Raw genomic sequence first — 26,534 nt, forward strand, 5'->3', positions numbered from 1 at the left:
ACAACAACAACGTGAGAAGTGTTAATTGTGCTTGTACACTTGTGGCTGGGGGGAGGGGGGAGAGCAGGGGAAAGACCCCGAAATCTCTGAGGGCTGGAAGCAGCCTCGGAGTTGGCTCGACGTCGGCTATCTCCCCTCACAGCCCGCCGCTCCCTCCTTTCCCCTCTTCGCTCTGCAGGCCCAGCTCCAAGTGCGCCACATCTTCCAGCCTCCCCTTAAAGTGGGGAGGAGGCGCCGGGCCTTGGGCCCGCTTTCGGAGGATTGACGGGAGGGCTGAGCCAATGGCCTCCGACAGCGTCGGGCGGTGACGGCGGCCGCCGCCCAATCGTTGGCGCGCGCCCTGAGGCGGGCCCCGCCGGGGCGTGTGAGAGAAGCGGGGACGTCGGGTCGGCGGCTGGCTGAGGCACTTTCCTTCCCGCTCGGCAGCTGAAGGGAGAGAGAGGATGATGCGGCTCCGGAGCCCCGCGCTGCTGAGGGACCTGCTGAGGCTCAGCCAGAGCGGAGCGGCGGCCGTTGGCGGGCCTGGCTGCTGCCGCCGCCCGTTACTGAGGCGGCTCCATCCCGCCGCCGCCGGTTGCCGCCTGCCTAGCGGCGGCGCCCGCTCCTTATGCACCCGCTCGGAGGGGATTCTGGACGAGCCGGGAAAGGGCCCTCCGCCGCCTCAGCAGCAGCAGCAGCAGGCGGCGCCCTCGGCGGAGAAGCCCGGCGCCAACAACAGCCACGGCGCCGAAGCCGGCGGCATGGGCGACAAGTGAGTGCGGGTGGCGGAGAGGGGATGCCAGGCCACGCGGGGAGGAGGAGGAGGAGGATGCCAACCGGCTGCAAGGGAGGTGCCTCGGTTTCCTCCCTGCCTTTGACACGTGACAGGGCGCCCGCCGCCTTGCACGTCAGCATGGGGCAGTCCCGTGTTCCCCTCCCCACGCACTTAGGATCTTCAAAAAAATTAAGTTTTTATTTATATATTTCGGCCACGCGGGGAGGAGGATGCTGCTCGGCTTCCTCCTTGCCTTTGACACGTGACAGGGCGCCCGCCGCCTTGCACGTCAGGATAGGGGCAGTCCTGCGTTTCTCTACCCACACACTTAGGATCTTTATTTCCATCCCATTTGAATAAGTTCTCGTTTATGTATTTCCGGGAGGAGGGTGGGGGAAGAAGTTACAGCAGCATTTTCCAATTTGCAATTATTTAACTTTGGGCTCTCCAGCCCTCCCCACCCCCCTAAAAAAAAAAATCCCTCCATGTTTTCCCCAATTTTCTAAATAGTGCTGCACGAAATATCTTTATAGAATTATACCGTTATAACTCTATACTTTATCTTCATGGTGTTTTCAAATATAACCACTTAAAGTTCTTAAAACCTTCCAAAATTGGTACGTATAGGTTTTTCTAGGAGTGCAAAACCCAAGCTGAAGCTTGTATCCTTTTGCTATGTGTGCATGGATAAGTTTAGTTTCCCCTACCAGGGGCTCATAGTCCTCTTGACGTTGGGAGCCAGTCTCACGCTCCCTGGGTTTTGGGGCATGCATTGCCCTGACCCAAGGGTTTGGTTTCGGAAAACTTCAAGTCATGTGGTTGGAAGATGCCTCTAAGCATGTGCTGACTGCTCCTCCTCATTGCTGAATAAAATTTTGGTGAGCGCTCCACTCATCTAAGGACTCCAAAGAAGTGGGGCCCCAAGCCAGGCATGCAGGTGGCTTCCTGTTAAACTTGAAGTCTGGCACCTTTGATTTTAAACATTAGACACTGCTGCTGAGATTCTTGCTTTGCAGGGGGTTGGGCTAGATGACCCCTCTGGGTCCCTTCCAAATCTGATTCTATGAATCCACGTGAGAAATGCTGTTCATTTGTGGTATGTTGATGCTTGCTGGTTGTGGTGTTAAAGCCTGTTAGCTACAGCCACAAAGTGACTGACAGCACAACCCTGTGCATGTTTACTTGGAAGTAAGCACCATTACATTTGGTGTAGCTTACTGTCTAAGAAGTGTGTTCAGGTCTGTAGTAGCTATAGAAGCATGATCTACCATCTTCTCCTTTGAGAAAGGGTTGTAGCTCGGTGACAGATCACATGCTCTGCATACAAAAAGTCCCAGGTTTCAATTTCTGTCATTTCTAGATAGAGTTGTGAAGGTCTCTTGCCAGAAACCCTGGAGGACCACAGTGTTGATGGTACTGATCTAGATGAGCAGTGGCCTGGTGTATTTTTGGTTTCTATGGAAGCCGCCCAGAGTGGCTGGGGAAACCCAGCCAGATGGGCGGGGTACAAATAATAAATTATTATTATTATTATTATTGGTGTAAGGCAGCTTCTTTTGTCATATGTTTACAAAATAATGGGATCTGCTGTTCTGCTGGGTGTGTTGGATGAAGGAATGTGTGTATAAAAGTGATCATGTAGCATTGGCAATGTATTATTCAGATTTGATCAGGCAGCGATTTGCGGTATTATTCTGCTCCCTTCCCAATGCAAAGCTTTATCACTGTACAGAATGCAAGAGTGGATGAATTCAGAGAAATTTGTCCCTGAAATGCTACACTGGCTGCTGTGTCATCCTTTACCCTTCTTGGATCAGTTTTCTTGACCCTTGCAAGTTCCCAGCCTCAATGTTACAGATAGCGTAAGATGAAACATTTATCTTTAACAATGAAACATCTGAGTTGTTGCATATAGCTTGTGAAGAATATTCTAGTTGAATTAGTCATTCCTTCAGTGTTGGCAAAAGAGATAAGTGGATACACATCTTAGAATGAATGGCATTGTTAGTCTTAAAGTGGCACAAAAGTTTTTTTATTTTTCTCTCTAGGAAGGCACTGTGATAAATATTTTTTCCCCAAATAAAGATAATGTTGGCTACATGAAGAAATTGAATTATCAAGTTTGATGCAAATTTCCTGGCTTTCCCCCCTAGACCAGTGACAATTGGTCATACAGAATATTATTTTTGTATTGGCTAGTATTTCAAGGTTGTAAGTAAAATAATTTAATTTTAAAAGCAGGTTTTGGTAACACAAGTAGGCAGTGCTAGAGATCACCTTTAAACCTTTGGCCAAGGTAGTGTGCAATATCTCGATCAGAACTAGCTACCGGTATGTTGTCATTTGATCATTGGCTGGTATGTATATGAAACTGCTTTGAGATTAAAGCAGGCATGGGGCAGGATTAATGAAAAGATAATATAAATTTAAGTTTTATGTCCAGAGACTCTGCATTGGTTTCTGGAGCACACAGGGTGTCAGTTATGGCTTTGAGGAATAGTATGCAGAACCAAAGATCTTGGTCTTACTCTTAACTTTAGTACTACAGTGCTATTTGGGCAGCACATTTTACATATTTGCTGTGTATTACATTATTTGCTGTGTATTAACAAAAGCTGCCTGCTATAAATAATGGTTACTCAGATTAAGGCTTACTGTTATCTCACACTGGGTAAAATATGTTCTTTTAGCTGAATAATTTAAAGTAAAAAACTTTTTTGTCTTTTTTATTTCCATGAAATATAATTTTACATCCCCTTTAAAAAAGTGGATCAGAAGCTATTATAGTACCGCAGAGTAGTATGCAGTCTTTAGAACAGTCTTTGCCAAGCTGGTGCCCTCCTGCTGGTCTGGGCTCATGGTATAGTTGAAAACATCTGAAAGGCACCAGATTGGCAAAGACTGTTTTAAAATATTCATTGGTACCATCTTCTAAACTGCTCACTTTCATCTGGAATAACAATGGAAATATCAAGAAAAGTTCTGAGACGGAGGCCCACAATAGTTATGCATTGTTCTTTGTGTTTTCTCCTAACTCTTTTTCAAAACCAAAAGCATCCTGGAAGTTATGAGGATGGGCAGAGGAAGGGGCTGCTTATTTATTCCACCCCTAGATATTTTCACTTTTGAATCCCACCATGAGAAAATATGCAGGCTGTATTTTTTCTTCTTCATGGAAAAGCAACTAGAGGGTGATTTTGAATGGGAAAATAGCTTGAGGGTAAAAAGTTAAAGTGCTTGTCCCTCTTATCACCATATAACTGTTGTCAACTACCGGTATATACCTTGAAACCAGCAGAGGTCTATATGGAGCTTTCAGGGGTCAGGAAAATAATGTAAGCAGACAGTTGTACGGTGCCCATGGTTCAAGTTCATTTCACTACAGACCTGAAAGGATGTGAGGCTATTTCCCTGCAGAAGCTAAGCTGGTTTAACTGGTTAGTGCCTGGATGGGATACTGCCTGGGAACCACACATACGTTGCCTTGTTTCATGATGAAAGAAAGACTCTCAGCAGACATTCTGCAAAGACACCAGGCTCTGCAACTTAAAAGGAATTAAGTAACACTAAAATCAATTAACTTCATTAGTTTTTGGATTTGTTGATGATGGAATATAAATACTTTAGCATGGGATTTGTAGCTGAAATTTAAGTTGCTTTTGCAGTGAGAATTGTGTGGAGGTAAGAAGGGCTGTTTTCATTGACCCCAGCCCCAATAAACTCCATGTGTCGGAGAAAGTCTGGAAGTGAGTAGCCTGTTCTGCATGTGTTCTTGCTAGTGAACACAGAGTTTTAAATAATGTGTGAGCCTGCATATATAGAGTAGGCTTCCCACCTCATACATTCTCCCACATATACAGCGTGATGGAATGGGAGAAGGAACCAGCTGTCTCTGCTGCAGTTTGCAGTTAGTGAAAAAAGTGCTTAGCCATGACTCCCAGTTCAGGCTACGTGCTAAGCCAAAGTTTGGCTTAGCACAGTGTGACACAGGAGCAAAAAGGACCCAGGAGGAGAAAAGCAGCTGGTAGCATCTCTCTGGGAGCCGGCATGTGTGCGTGGTCTCAGTAAGTCATAGTTTGGCTTGGCATGTCATGCTGTCATCCACATCAGGTAACCAATGCAGCTGTCAAATAGACTAAACCTGGTGAGATGCTTCCAGATACTGTTTTGAATATTACGTCCGTGCATTACAGTTAGTCATAGTTTGGCTTGGCATGTCATGCTGTCATCCACATCAGGTAACCAATGAAGCTGTCAAATAGACTAAACCTGGTGAGATGCTTCCAGATACTGTTTTGAATATTACATCCGTGCATTACAGTTAGCCCTTTGCATGCAGTTAATTGCATAACCACCTTAAAGTTTCTTGGCCACATTTCTTGTATATGTGGACTGTCTCAAAGTTCTTAACCTAGCTCACGGTTGTCATCTGAACTAGTCACATGTTTAACCCATTATCAGTGATAGTCCATTATTTGAAAAATAAGACTTTAGAGCCGTCTTGCCCCCAAATGGCAGCTAGATATTCCATTTGGTGACTGTAACCTTGGTTTAAGGAGCCATTTGGCATCTAGCTTATATATCTGAGTTTCTAACAATGGCTAGGTTTGGGGCAGAATCCAGAAGTACATCCAGAGTTCGAACCGGAATCTTCAAAAGGGGTATTGCCCATCCAACACAGGTTGAATCCCTATTCCCTGATCCATCTTAATGTTAATCTTATATAATGTATATACCTCAGAAGTGTTTCCAGTAGATAAAAGTAGCAAATTAGTGGTTGGGGTAGGAATCTTGACTACAGCGGATTGTTGCCATGAGCCTTTGACTTAACTCAGTGTGGTGTAGGAGTAAAAAATACCATGGAGGAACAAAGTGGTCATGAGCCTCTTTCTAGGAGCCCTCATGGATCCAGTAAGCCATATTATTATAAGTTCCATTATAATAGTGCCAAACTTTAGAATTTTAAAAAATTCTAAGTTTTTTAAAATACTGCATTCAATTGGCATTCATTATTTGTTACTTCCATCCATTTGTTGTTTCTAATCAGCTTATGAAACATATTTTTATCTGTAGGAAAATAAAGGTGGAAAGTTTCCTGTACTGCATAATGTACTTTGTTTTTTTAAACTTTCATTGGAAAATATTGTTATTGGAATACTTTTAACTATTTTCATAGGAATTCAATAGCATGTTCATTGTGTAAATTCAAAGAAAAAAATGCACTGCAAATTCTTAAAATGCAAAATTTAGTATGCATTAAATATATAGATATATTTATATATTTAGCTTGACAAGATATAATTACATACAGTGGAACCTTGGTTCTTGAACTTAATCTGTCCTGGGAGTCTGTTCGACTCCCGAAAGGTTTTCAGTATGCCTTCGTAATTGTTACCATTTCAGATTTGTTTGTTTCTTAAATGTTCATTTATAGAGTGCTACTTATGTGTCTGGTACTATATAAAAGAGCATTCTGTTTTAAAATGTAACTTTTTGTTACCAAATATGTTAAAGCACTATCTAAAAGAGACTATACAGTGGTACCTTGGTTTACAACCATAATCTGTTCCGGAGGTCCGTTTGTAAACCAAAACAGGTTGTAACCCAAGGCGCGCTTTCATCAATGGGGCCTCCAAAAAATATTGTTCGTAATATAAAAAAGGGTTGTAATCCAAAAAAGGTTGCAAACCGGGACACACACTTCTGGGTTTGATGTGTTTGTAATCCAAAACGTATGCAAACCAAGACACCACTGTATTTGGGTGGGGAAGTTAGAGCCCCAGAATAGGGAAATGACCAAAATCTGAAGAGTTACAGTAGCAGCCCTATATCAGGGCAATCCAGAAACACAGTGTCTTAAGGAGAAGCTGAGGACAGGCATGGTGAGGCAGTCCGATAAGGTGTGAAGTAAAGCCGAGGGCAAACACAGCAGAGCAGTCCAAAGGTAGGCAGATTTTCAGGAGGTAGGGGTTTGTAGCACAGGGTCAGTCAGGGTAGACAGCAGCTGCAACTTGTTAACTCAGTCTTCCGCAGTCTCTGCTTTCATTTTTGAGGGGCCTGGTTCATATGGTCCTTGAGGCACACAGCCCCTTAGTGGGTGGCTGCTGGTGGCTGTACCATTGGAAGCCAGCATTCCCTGGGACTGGAGGTAGTTTGACCTCCCCTTTCGATTCCACAAGTGAGAAAGTTGTCCCAGGTGTGTTGGCAAACTCATCCACAGCTTCAGATTGGTGTAAGGTCACTTCTCCAGAGATGTTTGTGCCTGTGTTAGCGCTAGAGTCAGGAGGCCCTATTAAGTCTTTCAGCTGTATGTCATCAGGGTCCATCCAATGAGTCATCTCTGCTTAGTCATGGGTTAGACATGACACAGACAGGATCTTTTTTACTTCTGTGAGATCCTTCATGGGGAAAAAGCCTAATCACTCCTGCTTTATGCCATGCTTTTACATTAGAAGGCTTTATAATACAGGTGGCGATCATATTATATGCTCATTGGCGGGGTGTGCATAAATGTGCCCTACTCTGTTATGCCATGCCCCTATTCTGCCCCCGGTCTGCCCTCTTTGGATCCAAAAAGACCTGTGCGTTGGCGATCACTTGTCAATTGGATGCGCCTAAAATGGTCGTCGCCTATATCCTTTTAAGTTTATGAAAAACAAACTGATTCTTATACGGAGCTTTTCTTATGTCTTAAATTGCATCTTTGCATTTATTTGCCTAATGAGAACAACAAACTCATACATAGAAAACTATGTACAGTCGTACCTTGGAAGTCGAATGGAATCCATTCTGGAAGTCCATTCGACTTCCAAAATGTTCCAAAACCAAAGTGTGGCTTCTGATTGGCTGCAGGAGGCCATGGAAGCCCATTTGGATGTTCAGCATCCAAAAATAATTCACAAACCAGTCACTTTGCTGCGTTCGGGAACCAAAACATTTGGGGACTAAGCTGTAGTACAAAACACAGAAGTTTATAGGTTATGTAGTTAGTGCATATAAAATGAAAGAAGTGTGTGACTTGACTGAGTATGTGATTTCACTGAATGACATATTGGAAGAAAGAGACTACTGTTCTCGTTATAGTTTTGACTATTAAAAAGAGTGAGGCTTTCTCCTACTTCACTCTTAAGAATGCCCTTGTGGGAAGTAATCTGGGGAGTGGAAAATATGCAAAGGAAAAAGTAATTTAACTGAATTGTACATTTCTAAAAATGTAATTAGTAACACAATCAGCTAAGACTGAGTAATTTGATTGGTTTAGTACCCATTCCAAACTTGTGGAATCAGAAATGAAACTTGTGATTTTCATTTTCAGGTGATTATAACGCATGATAAAATGAATGCAGTTGTCATTATTCCCTGCCTCCCCCTATAAAATCTTAAAAGTGGAATGGAAGTTTATACTGTTAAAAGACTTAGACGTATCCTAGTAAAAAAAGTCCACACAAAATTTTGAATGTGCTGTCATACTTGATAATATAGTGACACTCCCCCCCCCCCCATGAGAAATTTCTTTTAGCTGCTGCGGGAGGAGTCTGTTGTATCCAGTCGAGTCTCCTCACTGTTGAAAGACCATGATCCACCATGACTTTGTGAGCTAAAAGGTGGAAGGTGGTATTTTTGCAAGTCCCCCCACCCTTTCCTGCACCCCCATATGCTGCCAGGCTTTTACGAAAAGTCTCACAACCCTCTGGACCAGATTGGAAGGGTACCGGGAGCTACTGAGGGACCCAACAAAAAGTGGTCTCTATCTTTTTAGCTAATAGAAGCCTCCGCTGGATCAAAACACCTTGGAAAGGGACATGATTGGGTGCTGCCAACACTGTTTAAAAGTATCATGGCATTTTCTCCCCCCACCCCGACTTGTTTTTACCAAACAAATATACTTGATCAGTCCAGAATTGGTGTTAGGATAATGACTAGGTCACTAACATTTCCATTTTGCAAACGGAGAACTGAGATTCAGTAACAGGTTTCAAATTCACTGTATGGTCTTGTACCAAGCTTTTGAAGGGCAGCACCATGTTTGCAACACAGTGACTGTTAACGCGTTCTGCCTTCAAATTAGCTTTCTATGCATTTTTCAGGTTTAAACTTTGCAGATAAGAAACATTCACTTGCATATAGTAAAGATAACTGTGACAATACCATGCCCACTTTATATCTTAGCTCTTTTTGGCATATGCTGAATATGTGTTTTTCTAAGTATTTAATGATGCTAAAACACTGCTCTTAGGTTGAACAAACATTATATAACAGTATTGACCTGGGAAATAGGGGGAGAAAAAGCTTATACTGCAGTTTAACTGATAAGCTTTGTACAATAATAGTCCATTTAAGGTATTTTCTGTATGAAAATTGAACGTTTGTCATGTTTGTTTTCTCGGCTGGGTTACTTTCAAAGCTAAATATTTGGCTAGTCTGCTTGATTTAACTGCAGCAGCTGTGAATGATATGCAGTCTATATACTTTTTCAAAAACATAATATTTCACAAAACTAATGTTTAATATTTTGAATTTTGAACAGTAGCATTCTTAACATACTATAATCAAAGTATGTGCATATTTTAGGAGACTTGTACATGCCACATGAAACATAAAGCTTACAATAAACATTAATGGGTTACGCTTATTTACAGTTTCATTATGTGTTTTACCATAGCCCTTCTGCACTAGGGAAATACCTGAATACCTAGTTCTGCTCCACACATTGTTTTAAGTTTTTCATAGTTAGAGAATCTATTATTATGGGGGAAAGTAAGCATTATATTCAGCTATACTTTATAGTTTTCTGACATGTACATTTTCTTAGCTTGAAATCATACTTTTCTACCTCAGGATCCTTTGGGAGGAAGGGTGGAATAGACATTTAATATATAAGTAATGCTGTAAAATGAAAATGAACTAAGCAGCAGAAGTTGCTTATGTAAGTAGTAAAATGCCTGTTTCTAGTTAGATATGATAGCTTAATAAAATTGTCAGCCGAATGTTTGTGTTAGCAGGTGGGCATATACTTACCCAAATGGTGGTCAGATGTGTTCCAGTGGTGAAATGATAAGAGTATCAGTGGCCTAGAATTTTGTTGTTGTTTCTCACCCTTTCCATGTATTGTTTCTTCTCAGTAAGATAAAGCAAGGTCTTTTGCCTAGTTTGGAGGATTTGCTGTTCTATACTATTGCAGAAGGGCAAGAAAAAATACCAGTTCACAAATTCATCACGGTAAGCTTTTTTTGTTTTGTTTTCAATAAACTATATGGTAAATAGCACAGTTTAATACTTTTTTGGTAACTTTTGAAAAGCAGTGCATGGCTCAAGGTTGCTAATGGTCAATTTTATTCTTCATTACATTTATACCTCACCATTCCTTCAAGGAGCTGATGGTAGCAAATATGATGTACCCCTCCTCATTTTATCCTCACAACAACTCAGTGTGTTGATAGGATGGTTATTAAAGATGAACATTCCATACATTTAACTCTCTAAATATGTCCGTCTGTGATATAATCTGCTTACTCTTGTAGTAAAACTGAGGGTACACTGTTATAAATCTTCTAAATGTGTTTATGACAAGGTATTGAAAAACAGAACTACTCTGAATGTGTCTGTCAGCTGTCAATTGCATTGTGTTGGAAAATGAGATCAGATGGTGCTTGATACCAGGGTAGCATATTATCCAAGTCAATGTTTAGAACAGGAAATATTTTTAATGTTCTACTCCTTTACTCTTTTTTTACAGGCCCTGAAATCAACAGGTTTACGTACATCTGATCCAAGACTGAAAGAATGCATGGATATGCTAAGATTGACTCTTCAAACAACATCAGATGGTGTCATGCTTGATAAAGATCTCTTTAAAAAGTAAATACCTATTTATTAATCTAAAACAAAAACTTAAAATTTGCCACATTCACCTTATTGATATGAAAATAGTGTGATGGGAGGGGGGAACTTGAGTGAGGCAAACTAACAATATTCCTAGGAAAATAGTTTGACAAAATTTGCTTTATTTTGCTGGCAGTATAGTGGACATATGTGCTGAAGAATGAAAAGATTTCAAAACACTTGTACCATAATGTTATCGTATTAACATATAACCTTTGTCCCTTGGTGATTGGATCACTATTGGAGCCAAGCTATTAGGGCCACTCCTGCTTGATTACAATTAACATGTCACAATTTTTAAAATTTAATGGCGGCTACAGGAATGTGGACGGATCAGGTCTGTAAAGAGAGCACTTAATGTTCCCCGCCCCTGCAGCACAGTGCTGATGATCTCACCTCAAAGCAACTAGTTCTGGGAGGGGAGCTTCCATAATTTAATAACTATAAATATTTAGACATTTAAACTCTTACTTGGCATGTAATGGAAAAACACTATACTGTCTAGTTACTACTAAGCTCTTGCTTTTGCTCTCGCATGTATGAGTGAGCTTACTTCGGCCTTCACATGTGTACTGTATGATAATGAACATAATTGAGATTTTCACTCATATATATTTTTTCATGTTTCATAGGTGTGTCCAAAGCAATATTGTCTTGCTTACTCAGGCTTTCAGACGAAAGTTTGTCATTCCAGATTTTGTGTCATTTACTTCTCACATTGATGAGCTGTATGAAAATGCTAAAACACAGTCTGGAGGAACGGTAAGTGCTCATATGAAATATTTGTTGTGTTAGTATGTTTTCATGTACTTTTAAGAAAAAACCCTCCTTATTCCGCAGTTGGGCAATACTTTTATTAGGACCAACCAAAAAGTCACAAAAAGTCCTTGCAGCACCAAGGATTCCCTGTCCGACCTGCTTCAGGTCGTGGCGGATTTTCTCCTGGAGATACTTAGTTTGGTTGTCCTAGGGGATTTTAACATCCATGCCGACACGACCTTACAAGGGGCTGCTCGGGACTTCGTGGAAAGCATGGCCTCCATGGGGCTGTCCCTGAATAAGTTTGGCTCAACTCATAGTCATGGACATGCCTTAGACCTGGTGTTCACCTCTAGTGACGTGGGTGATCTGACACTAAGTAAAAGTGAAACAAAAGAAGTGCCATGGTCAGATCACTTCCTGGTGCAACTGGACTTCTCTGCGACCCTTCCCCTCTGCAGGGAGGTGGGACCAATTTGGATGGTCCGCCCCCACCACTTAATGGATCCAAATGGTTTCCAGAGAGTGGTAGGGGATGCTTTATCCCATGTTGATGGCCTTTCAGCTGATTCCCTGGTGCCCGCTGGAATGCGGAGTTAACCAGGGCTATCGACTGTCTGGCTCCGAAGCGCCCTCTCCGATTGCATGGGGCCCGGACAGCCCGTGGTTTTCTTCAGAGCTGAGGGCGATGAAACAATCGCTGAGACGGCTAGAGCGTTGGTGGCAGAAAACTCACTCCGAATTTGACCGAACACAGGTTACAGCTCAATGTCAAGCCTACCAAGTGGCGATAGTGATGGCGAAGAAGACTTTCTTCACCGCCTCTATTGCATCTGCAGAAAATAGTAGCAGGAGACTCTTTCAGGTGGTTTGCAATTTAACGGAACCACCTTTACCACCAGGGCCTTGTAAAGACCCCAAGATCTCCTGCAACGATTTTGCAAAGTTTTTTGCAGATAAAATCACTCATATTTGGAAGGAGCTAGACACCACCGTGGGAGCAGGGCTGGGGCAGGAGAGTGCTAGAGCTCTGTCTGGTCAAGTTGCATGGAATAAATTTCAATCCGTTACCCCCGAGGATGTGGACAGGCTGCTTGGACGTGTGAAACCAACCACCTGTCTCCTCGATCCTTGCCCATCCTGGGTAATAAAAGCAAGCCGGGAAGGGCTGGGCGATGGGCTCTGCGGGGTGGTGAGTGCTTCCCTCTGTGAGGGAACATTCCCAGATCCGCTGAAAGAGGCGGTAATTAAACCGCTTCTTTAAAAAACCATCTTTAGACCTCGCCAGTATGGCCAACTATCGCCCAGTCTCAAATCTTCCATTCTTGGGCAAGGTGATTGAGCGCGTGGTTGCTGAACAACTCCAGGCACGCCTGGAGGATGCGGACCATTTGGATCGGGATTCAGGCCTCATCATGGGACTGAAACTGCCTTGGTCGCGCTGGTTGATGATCTCCGGTGAGCTAGGGACAAAGGTGAGAGTTGTTTCCTAGTTCTGCTGGATCTCTCAGCGGCGTTTGATACCATCGACCATAACATCCTTCTGGACCGTCTAGAGGGGCTGGGAGCTGGGGACACTGTTATAGGGTGGTTTCGCTCCTTCCTCCTGGGCCGTGTTCAGAAAGTGGTGGTGGGGGATGAGTGTTCAGACCCCTGGGCCCTCACTTGTGGGGTGCCTCAGGGTTCCGTCCTCTCCCCCATGCTTTTTAACATCTATATGAAGCCGCTGGGAGAGATCATCAGGGGGTTTGGACTGGGTGTCCATCAATCTGCAGATGATACCCAGCTCTACCTCTCTTTCAAATCAGAACCATTGAAGGCGGTGAAGGTCCTGTGTGAGTGCCTGGAGGCGGTTGGAGGATGGATGGCGGCTAATGGATTGAAGTTGAATCCTGACAAGACAGAAGTACTGTTTTGGGGGGACAGGAGGCGGGCTGGTGTGGAGGACTCCCTGGTCCTGAATGGGGTAACTGTGCCCCTGAAGGACCAGGTGCACAGCCTGGGAGTCATTTTGGACTCACAGCTGTTCATGGAGGCTCAGGTAAATTCTGTATCCAGGGCAGCTGTCTACCAACTAATCCAGAATGCGGCAGCTAGACTGGTGACTGGGGGCGGCCGCCGAGACCACATAACACTGGTCTTGAAAGACCTACATTGGCTCCTAGTATGTTTCCAAGCACAATTCAAAGTGCTGGTGTTGACCTTTAAAGCCCTAAACGGCCTCGGCCCAGTATTCCTGAAGGAGCGTCTCCACCCCCATTGTTCTGCCCGGACGCTGAGGTCCAGCGCCGAGGGCCTTCTGGTGGTTCCTTCATTGCGAGAAGCAAAGCTACAGGGAACCAGGCAGAGGGCCTTCTCAGTAGTGGCGCCCGCCCTGTGGAATGCCCTCCCATCAGATGTCAAAGCGATAAATAACTACTTGACATTCAGAAGACATCTTAAGGCAGCCCTGTTCAGGGAAGTTTTTAATCTGTGATATTTTAGTGTATTTTTTGTTTCTATGGAAGCCGCCCAGAGTGGCTGGGGAAACCCAGCCAGATGGGCGGGGTACAAATAATAAATTATTATTATTATTATTATTATTATTATTATTATTATTAATAATGTGACAAGCTTCTGAGTTTCCCAGAGCTCTTCTGGTGAGTTGTTACACAAAGCAGGGAGTGCAAGCTGGAAAACATTTTGCCTGATAAGAACTCTGGAGAATGCAAAAGCTTGTTGCGTTTTGTGACTAGTATAGATATTTTGGTCCTAATAAAGAGATTGCCCAGCTGGGGTCCCCTCCCCCTTATGGGCCAACCTTTGCTCTTTATGTGCCTTGAAGAATACTTTGAGTAGAGAGTGGCCACTGGAATTCTTGATTTCAGAATCAGTGCAAGATGTGAAATCCTTGTTTCTTTTCAGTTTTATATATTTTTGGTTGTCTTTCTTCATTTAGAAGTATATTTGCTGCCACTTCAAAATGAAAACACAAGATGCTGTAAAAATAGCAGTGATACAAAAAAACAAAACAAAACACCCAAGCAGCAGAAAATCATTTAACAGTTTGTTATGGGCTCCAAGCCAACGGTATTTGTAAGCGGCTTTTGTTGGTTTGGCACAGTAATTGATGGAAACATTATTTTGGCCTGTGGTATACATGTTAATTCAAGTAAGCTCCTGTCAAAGACTGTGTGATTAAACACCCTTGAAAGTTTGTGATCAAAGAACCTTCACTGTACACTTGTTGTTTGGGGGAGTTTGGGTTTGAACTTTGTTTTATTTATCTCTCTAGCATTTTTTTCTTAGTTGTAATTTTCCTCCAAGACATTTGTAGTAATGCAGTGTGATATTCTTAAATTGACATTATTAATCTCATTTTGGATAGGTTGCTGACTATATTCCACAACTGGCTAAATTCAGTCCTGACCTGTGGGCAGTTTCTGTTTGTACAGTTGATGGACAGAGGTAAGGTACAATTCTTAAATATCGTAACTGTCCCAATTTCAGCTATAGGTGATAGAAGCAGTACGCTAACTTTGAGGAAATAAATTTGCATCAAGGTAATTCTGTAAAATCCATGGTGTGTATTATTTATTGCACTAGGTGTAGGGTTTGCTTTTTTATTTATGTTCTTTTCAGTACACTCGCATATTCAGTATAGATTTAGGGTGACATTTCTTTAAACAATGGCTTAGCGCAAATGAACAAATGAGCAGGTTTTTGGAGAGAAGATTTTGGCTGATAAGTGATGGTTTGGGTTTGCATTGTGTCTAAACCTGGGCTTGCAATTTGTATGAAGAAGACAAATCACAAATAGCAAGCAAGAACAACCCTTGATTACAGCTCATGGCTTGTCTGGACTGATGTTTGCTTAGCATGATTTGGCTTAGCATTCTATGTGATCTGGTTTCTAGTTTCTTCCCAATATATAGAAGAATTTTTGGTAGTCATATCAGTAGCAGTTTGCCTAAGCACTTTTCTGAAGTAGTGTTAAGACTTTGCAGTTTTGCTCAGTTTGAGGGTGGGTAGTTATCCAGATTATCTATACCAGGGGTCGGCAACCTAAGGCCCATGGGCCACAAGCGGCCCACAGGGGTCGTTTAACCAGCCCACGAGCTGCCCGCTCAGCGAGTCCCCGCGCGGTGCCGAAAATCGCGTCTGGGCATGCTCAGATGCTGGAAATTGTGTCTGTACAGACGCAGATGTCAAAAATCGTGTCTGCACAGACACAGACACCAGAAATTGTGTCGACGCAGACACCAGAAATCGCAGCCACGCGTGCTCACAGAGCCCACGTAGGGATCTCCGCTGGAATGAACTGGCCCAGGCGAGATAAACCTTGCCAACCCCTGATCTATATAGTAATGCTACTGCATAGCTAGCCTCTAATTAAGGTGAGATTCTTGGCTATTAAAACCAATGAGAGATGTGACTTTGATAGGTTGTGGATTGTACGATTGAAGCTAATATATATATTTAGAATTTATTCTACACCATTTTGGTGTATGTGTTCTGGTTACTAGATTTTTATGCCAGTCTCTTTGAAAGTAATGAGGAAATTGCCTGTTTCTCAGATCCAAGCCAACAGGTTAGAAATCTACAAACAATGAAAATACCGAGGTCTTGACGCATTTTAAGTGTAACACTTCCTCTGAGGACGTGTTGAGAATCAGATAAAGCAGTGTTGAACTAAAATGATATACTTAGTTTAGATTTTGGTTTCATTTTCATTATTATATATCAGATTTTTAACAGTTGTCTCACATACCTTTTAAATCTTTTAATTCAAATACTGGACACACAGCACTTCTCACAGGGAAGTGCAGGAAGCCCCAAATAGTTGTTTTTCTGGCTTGAGGCCAGGTCATAGGATCTAATTCAGGGGAAAGTTTCCAGCCTTTGGAGCTCAGTTTCCTGAGTTAGTCCACAAAAATGAATCTTAGTAAATCTCCCTCGCATGACTAAATAAAAGCTCAGCTCAGTTCACTTCTAGGTGTGTGTCTGGGGGGAAGCTAATCATTGGACTACAACTCCCAGCAACATTAACTATGCTGGCTGAGGCTGATAGGAGTTAAAATCCAACAACATGTGGCAGTCCACTGGTTAACCACCCCTTCTATATATTTATTTATTTCTTGATTTTTTACGCTGCTTGATTGTTAAAAAAGACATACCCTTAAAAAAGACATATACAGTTGAATATTTTAACTGGCAATTTTTGCATATATGTTTTAATTGTTTACCTTTCCCTCCCAGACAAACTAGGATAGTAGTGAAATAATTATAATAATAATAAACCTATATTCCAGCCTGATGCATCATATAAACGGAACAAAAATAATAGAACCTGCTTCAAAAGTCCCTTTCCCTAGGATTATATCTATTTCTCAAACCTAGTGTGACAATTTTTATTTTCCCCTTAAGTTGAAATGCACGATTACTAATACGTTATTTGTCTCTCAGGCATTCTGTTGGAGATACCAAAGTTCCATTTTGTCTTCAGTCCTGTGTGAAGCCTTTGAAGTATGCTATTGCTGTTAATGACCTTGGCACGGACTATGTACACAGATATGTTGGTAAAGAGCCTAGTGGACTAAGATTCAACAAATTGTTCCTCAATGAAGATGGTAAGTGAGCTGAATGTGTATTTGCCACTTCCCAATATTCTATCTTAAAAAAAACAGCGAGGGGTGGCGAAGATGGAGAAGTGGGTACAAGGGAAGAATGAACTGGAGTGCCCCCTCCCTCTGTTTGTTCTATGAAATTGCTTGGGCAGATCTTTTTTTCTGGTTTTAGATATAATTGCAGCTAATGTCATTTTAGGGACGCAGGTGGCGCTGTGGGTAAAACCTCAGTGCCTAGGACTTGCCGATCGTATGGTCGGCGGTTCGAATCCCCGCAGCGGAGTGAGCTCCCGTCTTTCGGTCCCAGCTCCTGCCCACCTAGCAGTTCGAAAGCACCCTTTAATGCAAGTAGATAAATAGGTACCGCTTTATAGCGGGAAGGTAAACGGCGTTTCCATGTGCTGCGCTGATGCTGGCTCGCCAGAGCAGCTTCGTCACGCTGGCCACGTGACCCGGAAGTGTCTCCGGACAGCGCTGGCCCCCGGCCTCTTAAGTGAGATGGGCACACAACCCTAGAGTCGGACACGACTGGCCCGTACAGGCAGGGGTACCTTTACCTTTAATGTCATTTTATGGTTTAAGGAGAGTGAATGAGAAGATGTTGTACATATTCATATGTGCTTGCCAGAGTGCTTGGGTAGCAGACTGTGTAAAACAAAGAAAGCTGAGTGCATACTTTAGCTCGATATTTTCCTGGGAAAATTGTGGTGTTTGCATTGTCCCATATAAGCATTTGGTGTGTTCCATACCAGAGTTGGGTTGTGGGGAAAGGATTGTAGCACCAGGGTGAGAGAAAAGGTTTAAAGAACTTCTCTATCCAGTCCTGTGCTGTGATGATTCTCCCCCCCCCCCCCCGCTTAACCTTTCTCTTCAAATGTGTGGGTTAATCACTCCTGTTCTAGAATTGCGGGCATGATTAATGCCAAGTAAACCCACTGGTTTCTGGGCCAGTCCTATAGTTCATACAGATGCACAACAGGGACCCTTGTGGGACAACTATTACCCTTTGCATATCCTCATCCTGGACCCTGCTATTCCTAGTGACCCCAAAGTGAAGCAGCAGTGTTACCGAAAAACCAAGATTGCATACTTAGGAGTTCACCCATGCAGCTGCATGGTCTGTTGTCATTCATAGGTACTTGTTCATGGTTATGGCTACCAGCATATTTCCAGTCTGTAGATCCAGTATCAAGAAGTAGTGACCATCTTTGAAAGATTCTCCAATCTCATTGAACCTTTTGGCGCTCAAATTCACAAGGCTTTCCCCTCCAGGTCAGGAAAGGGAATACTGTCTTGAAAGAGCAGAGGACAGCATTTCCTCTCTGCCCTATCATGGAGGGGGAGGGACAGAATTAGAGTGCTATGTGAGAGGGCTGTGTGCCTCTGTGCATGCAATCATATGCGTGCAAGTATGAGCGCATGACTGCATGAACAAGAGAAAATGTTTATGTGATGTACATACTTTGGTCATGCTCACCACTGCAGTCCTTGGAAGGGTGGCAGATTGCCAATGTGAATGTGACCTGTAGGCTGGAAAAGATTAGCCGTTGCTGTTGTTGAGTGAAACTCCTTCCTTCCTTCTGATTTATGGTGATAAGATAATGAGGGACATTGTTTGTCAGTCTTCTCTGTTATAGAAAGTAATACTATTGGTAACCTAACATCAGTGGGAGTTGTGCTGTCAGTTTATGTGATATCCTTGGCTATATATGGTCTCCCATGTGCTGTGGTTATAAACACCGCATTGTACCTATGGTGCACTTGGGAATGTTTTGTGTGGAGAAAAGAAATCCTTTATGTGAACATTAGTCTGCCAAATTTCTCCCATGCAGCAGGGCTTTCCTACCTCCTTTCCCGCTGCAAACCCCTAAGACCTCTTCTGGGGGCAGGGGGCCCTTTAGAACAGCATAGGATGTGACATTAGGGTTCTAGGGTGTGGTTGGTGGGGGTTGACTGCTGCTTTGTTGCTCATCAGTTGATAGAGTTAATAAATTGCTCTTAAGTAAAAATCTTTTTTAAAAAATTGCATGTTTTTCTGGGTGATACCTCGCTGTGGCGCCCCACCTGTTCAACCGACTATTGCTTGTACGAACAGAACTTCCCTTTCCCCCCTCCTTTCCCCTGCAATACCCCACATGCTTCCCAAATTTGCTCTGGAGGGTTGGGGCAAATTGGGGAGGGGACAGTTGCACCCTTTGCTATGATGTTGGATCTCGCCCTCTGTGTGGCTTTTTGCATAAGCTGTCACTAAATACGTTGAAAGGTGAAATTACATTCTGGTGACTCATCTAGCTGAGGAATGAAAGACTGGGTTTATTAGTGAAAAACCTGCATACTCCCAGTATCTTTGCTTGGTGAGAGAAGACACCTCTCGGTTGCCATGACACCAAATTAATTTTTAATACAATGATAATTAAGGGATGGCAGTTGAAGACCATGTGATCTTTCTGCCGAGGAATAGATTTCATGTGTTTGTTTATCTGAAAGGAAATGCTCGTAATTTAGAAATACAGTGCACATTTTTGGCTTAAAGCTACTGCTAAAAGATAGATATTTAGTCATAAAATTAGCCTGTCTAGCTCTTTTTGTATTTTAATATAGTTTTATTAGTGTTCACAGATGTCGTACAGACTCTGGAAAGTTCTTAATTTAACAATTAATGTGGAGCATTTAAACAGCTCTGTACATTAAGGATTTGTGCTGGTTTATACTTTGAATAGCGAATATAGGTTTGAAAGACAGAACTTTAATTAAACATCGACAAATACTGATATAGAAAAGTCCCCTTGGTAGTCTGAGATGTAACTGATGCTACTTTTTGTTGAGACATTAAAAAGAAGCTTGGTTTTATTTTGGAGTTGTTTGTTGTAAAGAATGTATATTATGTGAATAAAATAATAAAGGATTTGGAAGGGGGTGGGGGAGAAGAAACTTGGTCCAGAGGTCTGCTGGTTCCATAGGCTGTCTGTTAATTTCCATTTTTGCCCTCTTTGCTCTTTTTGGACCCATCTGTGGGAATCATTAGCCTAGGAGCATAAGTAACTTTGTTCACTTGTAGATGTATTTAGCCTTGAATTCCAGGCCATTAACTTCTTGATGGTGATTACTAAGCTCTTAATACATAAGAACTAGGATACTGTAATGTCCTTGGCACAGTTCCAAGTGTGTGAATATCAGCAGTTGTTTCCACAGGCAGGATGCGCCAACTGTTGTGTCTAAAAGTTACTGCTATGTGCCAACTCAATATTTCATTAGGAGTAGAGCGCATGCACTTTCATTGACTATCCTAAATATAGTCCACTAGTTTTCCTATATCACAGTGTCATCTTAACAGTATGGATAATCATCGCTGAATGTGGAAAACAGCTGAGGTAATTTCACCTCATCATAAGACGTTAAAAAAAAAATACTAACATTTGTTCTAGGACTGTGAACTATTTTTTTTTACCTGTTTTCTCCTTGCATATATTTTGACAGCATATTTTATTGGATACCCTTGCACCACTAAGTCCTGTAGCCAAGATGTTCTGGTTCAGTAACAACTCCCTTTTCTGCATGTAGAATTTATAGCTGAAACATAAATGGGGTGTAGTAAACAGAACAAAACTAATTCAATGTTGAGATTTCCAAATCTGTCTGCGCAAGCATATCAGCTTGCCAGACTGAATTATCTCTCCCAGTACATTCTGGGGGTTCTCCTGCACCCTTCCCACTGAGCTTATTTGGGGGGGGGCAGTGGGGAGCCCTTTGCAGAAGTGGACCTGTACCCTTCCCACTGAGCTTATTTGGGGGGGGCAGTGGGGAGCCCTTTGCAGAAGTGGATGTACTAGAACAGGGTTCATTAGGTGAATAAAGCCCCATGTTAATAAGTTTGTATATGATAATCAATTTTTTAAAAAAAGTTTGCTGCGTTTAGTTTAATTGAAAACTTATATTTCTATTGTTACTCAGAGTAGAGTTAACTTCTTTTTAGATGACGTGAATGCATGTGCCATTATCTCTGGCATGCAAGACCTGTCTATTTCATTTCATTATTCTGGTTTGGAATTTAGTCCACTTAAGCAGTAGGGAATCCTGACTACATGTGGAAAGTTGGTTGATGGAGAAGAGAATAGATTGTGCTGGTTTTCACACACGTTTTGTTAATTTAATTCCTTGGGTAGTGAATGTACATGACTGAATAACTTTTGTTTTGCAGACAAACCTCACAATCCTATGGTGAATGCTGGAGCAATTGTGATCACTTCCTTGATCAAGGTAAAATGTTTACACAAATTTTCTGAACTGCATTATTAACATTTTTTGTGGAAAGCTATGTTGTGCAATGTTAGATATTGCACGGACAATGAAAATTTTAATTTGAATTGCAGTTTGTAGTCCACACAAGCATGCGGGCAAATATGCAATAATATTTGAATCTAGAGGGGTATGTGTGAAAGTAACTGTTTTCCTTGTTAGTTTTCTGAAACTAAACCCTACCCTGTATGTTCAAAAACCAGTTCTGAGGTATGGTACGAAATAATTTTAAGGGGAAATGCTCCTGGTGTGTTATTTCTCTCTTCTCCCTCCTCCTTTAAATTTGCTGGATTCCAAACTGTTGTTTGAAATAGGTTGGGTTGAAGATGGGCTCCTACTTTTTTCAGAGTAACACATGCTTCTCTAGATTTGTGGCCTGAATTATATTAAAATGGAAGGAATATTAGATAAGCATAACACATTCTACTTGAGATTTTATGGATTCTGTGAAACATGCAACTCATTTTAAAGTCTGTTAAATGAGAACTTGTACATCAATTTTAATATACAGTTTAAATTGTTTCTTACGTATTTTAGCATTTGTTGCAGTGATGCTCTTCTAGAGGATTTAAAACAAAAATTGTTTCTACATCAAGTGTATATTTTGAATGACAGAATTGTTCATTATATTTACAAGTATTAACATACTTTGGGTGTTTACATCATTAATATGCCTTAATTGCTCATTTAGTGTGATGAGATATCTGTAAGAATTAAAAACTTATACTGGAAGCAGTGGCTCTCTAGAAATAAGTGAAAGCTAATCAACATTTCACTCCCCTAGTAGCCTTAAAAATGGACAACCTATGCTGTTGATTACATCTTAACATCCATTAATTTGTTTTCAGACTTTTAGATACGAGAGGCTACTTCAGTCTTGGCTCATGATTTTCTGCTTTTCGTTATATTGAATAAAATAAAATAAAATCCTGCTTAAAACATTTATCTTTAATAGCTATAGGTGAAGGAAAATGGCCTTAAGTATGACAGGTAAATTTATTCATGTTTAACTTTTCTCTGTAGGTTTAAATAACTTTGAAATTCATTTTGACAGTGGGTTAGAATAAGCAATATACAATACATCAAATACTTGACTGTAATTATTGCCACAGTACAGCCTGTTACAAAGTACTGTAGGGTAAAATCCAAAGTGCAAACTTTCCTGGAAATAAGTTCCACTGTAATTAGTCTAAAATGTGCTTTTCTATCACAACAGTGTAGGTTTCAGGCTGTTGTAATATTCTGCAGTTTTAGTTTTTACTGCATGCAATCGTGGTATCATGACAAGAACACTATAGCAACTTTTGTAGCCAGTACTGGATTGCATTGAAACTTTGCATGTAGTATACTTGCATGTCCAGCAGACATAAATCACCATATTGCACCATCTGTTTAAAGTGATTGTAAGACATTTTTTGTGATACATCTACTGGGAAGCTATTTTGTAAAAACTGAGTGACTATGAAAACTTAGGAATCAGCACTGGGTTTTTAATACTTGGTTTTAATTTAAAAATATTTTCGCTATCATTCTGAGTTAATTGTAAGCTCACACTTAGTAACATTCACAACCACAGGCTAATGGTATGTTTGCTTGGAAATAAGCCTTGCTGTCTCCAATGAGTCCTACTTCTAATGACTATGTATTGAATTAGAGTAGCTTCATACATGAATTTGGAGCATTTGTTAGCTCAAGATCATAGAATACTAAAATTTCTGTGCTTGGTCTAGTACAGAGTGGCAAGTCAAATGGCTGTTTAAAGCTACAATCCAAAGATGTAATCTGTTTTGTTGAAGAGGGTGAAAAACCTTGGGAATTGATTGATTGCGTATCTTAAATGTGTACCTTATTACATGTTGTTTTTCACAACTGTATCTGCAATAGGGCAATAGTTCTAACTGGTTAGCATATTTTGTTTACTACTGCCTTTCATGATGCCTTTCTAAACCTACTGCCATTTGAAACCATTAAAACATAACACATATAGTGGCAAGACAATGCTGAGTTGTACCAAAGTCCTTTCCTGTATATAAGGAAAGTTATAGAAGCTCCTTTAGCTTGAGTGGTTAAAGCATATTAGTCACTGACTCCTAAAGTATGGTACATAAGAGAAAGTAAAGTTATTTTCTAGAGCAGTCAATGGCCACCACTGATAGAACATTAAGCCATGATTTTAAGGGTCTGGGTTCAAAGAGTGCAACAAGCCAGGCGTTGACTTACTTTGGCTGTGATGTGGTAGCTGCGGGAGTTGGATAGGACCATTGCAGGAAGTGTTGGAGCACTAGCAAGCTAACATAAAGCCATAGTTTGTTTTAAACTATGGTTTGATGTCGTGTACAAATTGGGCCAGTGATAAACATCTCAATTAAAATTAAACTCACTTTGTACAGTACTTAGATGCAGCTGTATTGAGTGTGCAGTAAAGATGTGCCGGGTTTTTGTTGGCCACTCCTGGGGAGATTGGTGGGCTAAATAGATCTCAGATATGGCCTAAGAAAGCCGTTCTTAGTGACTAAGGTTTCTTGTTCTTGCGCATACTCTGGTCTGTTGCTTCTCAAAGTGCTACTATACAGTTTTGGATCTTGCATAGTGGCAGCCATATGTCAGGAGCTGTGCATAAAAGCCTTACTGAATGAGAGATGCTTGCTATGTCAACCTGCTGAATAATAGTGTATTGACAGCTACAAATCTGTGATGTAGGACATAGGTGACTGATCGGCATTAGAATTCGAAAGATTTTAATTCTCATGCAACATACCGCATGACCACTGTTAAGAGAGAGAGGTCATCTAGAGAGGTCAAATGAATAAAAGCCTCAGTGTAACAAATCTTAAGAACTGGTGCTCTGTGGGAATACAAAATAGTTATAATCATATACGTAGGTGAGTGGAGAATTCAATAACAATGATCGCTCCTTTTCACCCATTTTCTAGTGTGCACCACCATAACATGAGGTGAATTCTTCCCTTGGTCAGACCTTGCAGTTCTTACTATGGTTGAAATTTATACATACACGTTACAATTTTACAGTTTGGTGTTACTACCTTTCCCTGCCCCCTGGCAAGTGCATAATTTAATTAATGAAAGCCATTCTCTTTTCCTAAATTCTAAATACAAAAATCCCCTTATGTGGGAATCCCAAGCTCTAGTTAAATGATACACGAGTCTTAAATAAACTGCTGTATCTGAACGTCTTTGCAGTTTCTAGATTTACAGTTTGAAACAGTATTTGTAATTATTACTTTTAGGTGTAGTTAATAAGCTTAGCAATTGGAGGTAAGCCCTAATTGCCAGCCATCAACCCCTCAGAAAACATGGTTTTTCATTATTGAAATATTTGTCCTAATGCTTATAGTGGTCACTTTTTCAGTTAATGTTTGATAAGTTTTGCAGTGTCCATTGCAATCCAGAATAAACTTGCAGAAAATAGACTAAGTTGGTTTATATAGCCAGCGGACCCTTTTTGTTTAATTTTTTATATAGAGACAGTGAAAGAATCGGGATAGCTAATAGAACTGATTTCAAAGTATGTTTTGGAGAGAAAATATTCTTCAAGGTTTTTTTGCATTCACTTAGAGGAAACTCTTTAGAAATTCAGTATCAGAACTGATAATGGATACTGCTTGTCAATGGACGAGCTCCATCAATGGAAGGATTCCAACAATCTTATCTAAAAATGAGGAGAAGGAAAACCACTTATAAATCATTTTTTTCAGCTTCAGCTATGAAATAATAAATGCAGTCATGAGAGCTAACAAAGTAATACCTGGAATAGACCCATTGAAATAAGTGGAGTTAAGTAATGTTTGTGTGGGCATATTCCTAGTGATCAAACTGACTAGGGCAACCTAAGTCTCAGATTGGAGCCCATTTACTTATGAAAATGGTGGAGAACTGAACTAACCTCTATCTGCATAGAAGTTGTACTAGATGTAATGAAAGCTAGCAGTTCTTGCAGGCTCATCCCTATAAATGTTATATGACAACTCTGCTCTTCATACCCTATAGCTTCTGAATATATTCAGCCTTTTGTTCTGTGTTTCAGCTGATTACTCAGTTTAGTAATCCTGCAGCTAAATGGATATATGTACAGAAACAGCTTTATTTCTTTAAACATAGATCACATTTCCCTTTCCCTCCCTCCTGCTTACTCAGACATGATACTTGTCTTTTCCTATAGGTTCTTCAAAATTTTATATATATCTGAAAAAATATTAATAGTAACTTGCTTAGTTTTCCAATGCATGGTCTGTTGTTTATGAAAATATTAATTAATACAACACTTCTGCTGTTTGAGGTTGTCTCTTTCATCTTGACAATCCTTTATTCCAGTTTTATAGAAGTAGTCCCACTGAGTGAATTGACCAAGGCTCCCCAGTATGTCCATTTCTGAGGTGAGACCTACTTAATCCTGGGTCTCTTAGATTCCAATTCAAGCTAGGCTAGAAGTGTTGGTCAGATGTAAAACACAACCAAAGCAAAAGATTATTAAACAATATGGTCTATTTGTGTTCGAAGGTTTAAATGTAATTTGTAAGCAACAATTACAAATTGAGTTTACATATTGAAATTCTAGCCATAAATATAATACTAGTCATAAATATAATACAAGAATTGATTTTGTTTGTGTTTCGATATGCTCTCAAATCATTCAGTCAAGCCCTGATCATAGGCTAGATCCAGAAAAAGTAATATTTTGAGCAGACCCTTTGAAATCAGTAGGACAAATTATCTGTGACTTCCAATTTGCACACTGAAAGTTCTCTTCTGTGCCACTGTTTGGGAAAACTGTATGCATATGGTGTTGATTTTGCTGATAGTTATTTTCCTGACATCGAACTTATGTTGCAGTTTTGGCACATACTGGGTTTCACGCAACTCCAGTGAAATGTGGAGCATGCGGTTTATAGATATTTATTTGAATAATTCTGGAACTTTGAATCAGGATATCTTAAGTATTCTGACACCCCCCCCCCAAAAAAAAATCTGTTCTGGGGGATTCTTTCAACCCTGGGGATGTTGCAGAGGGAGGTGGGGTACGTTCTGTTGCAGAGGTGCTATTCCTTGCAAGTACATAGTTGCATAATCAGCCTTTGGAGGAAGAACCACATAAGCTTGCATAATACAAGTCAAGTAACAGTATTAAGCACAGAATTAAACATGGTGAGGTACTACCTCAAAACTGAGAGCTATAAGAAAAATCTAAGTATTGCTGAGATCCTATTGCATGCTGATGC

The 26,534-nt window shown here is 41.1% G+C and overlaps 1 protein-coding gene across 3 annotated transcripts in view; it reads left to right on the top strand.

The window, feature by feature from the left end:
- The first annotated feature begins 353 nt into the window (after positions 1-353).
- GLS (glutaminase) overlaps positions 354-26,534 on the top strand; it is a 72,438-nt gene continuing 46,257 nt past the window's right edge. For 2 of the 3 annotated variants that reach the window (XM_081922677.1, XM_081922676.1), the window contains exons 1-7: positions 354-751; positions 9,877-9,973; positions 10,491-10,612; positions 11,269-11,398; positions 14,763-14,842; positions 16,841-17,004; positions 21,200-21,258. In XM_081922677.1, coding sequence (XP_081778803.1) covers positions 444-751; positions 9,877-9,973; positions 10,491-10,612; positions 11,269-11,398; positions 14,763-14,842; positions 16,841-17,004; positions 21,200-21,258 — 960 coding nt within the window. In that variant the 5' untranslated portion in view covers positions 354-443. The remainder of the gene's footprint in view (positions 752-9,876; positions 9,974-10,490; positions 10,613-11,268; positions 11,399-14,762; positions 14,843-16,840; positions 17,005-21,199; positions 21,259-26,534) is intronic. The other variant, XM_081922675.1, reaches the window with a different exon arrangement.

The sequence above is a fragment of the Podarcis melisellensis genome, assembly GCF_964234715.1.
Source record: "Podarcis melisellensis genome assembly, chromosome: 1".
Classification (NCBI taxonomy): domain Eukaryota; kingdom Metazoa; phylum Chordata; class Lepidosauria; order Squamata; family Lacertidae; genus Podarcis; species Podarcis melisellensis.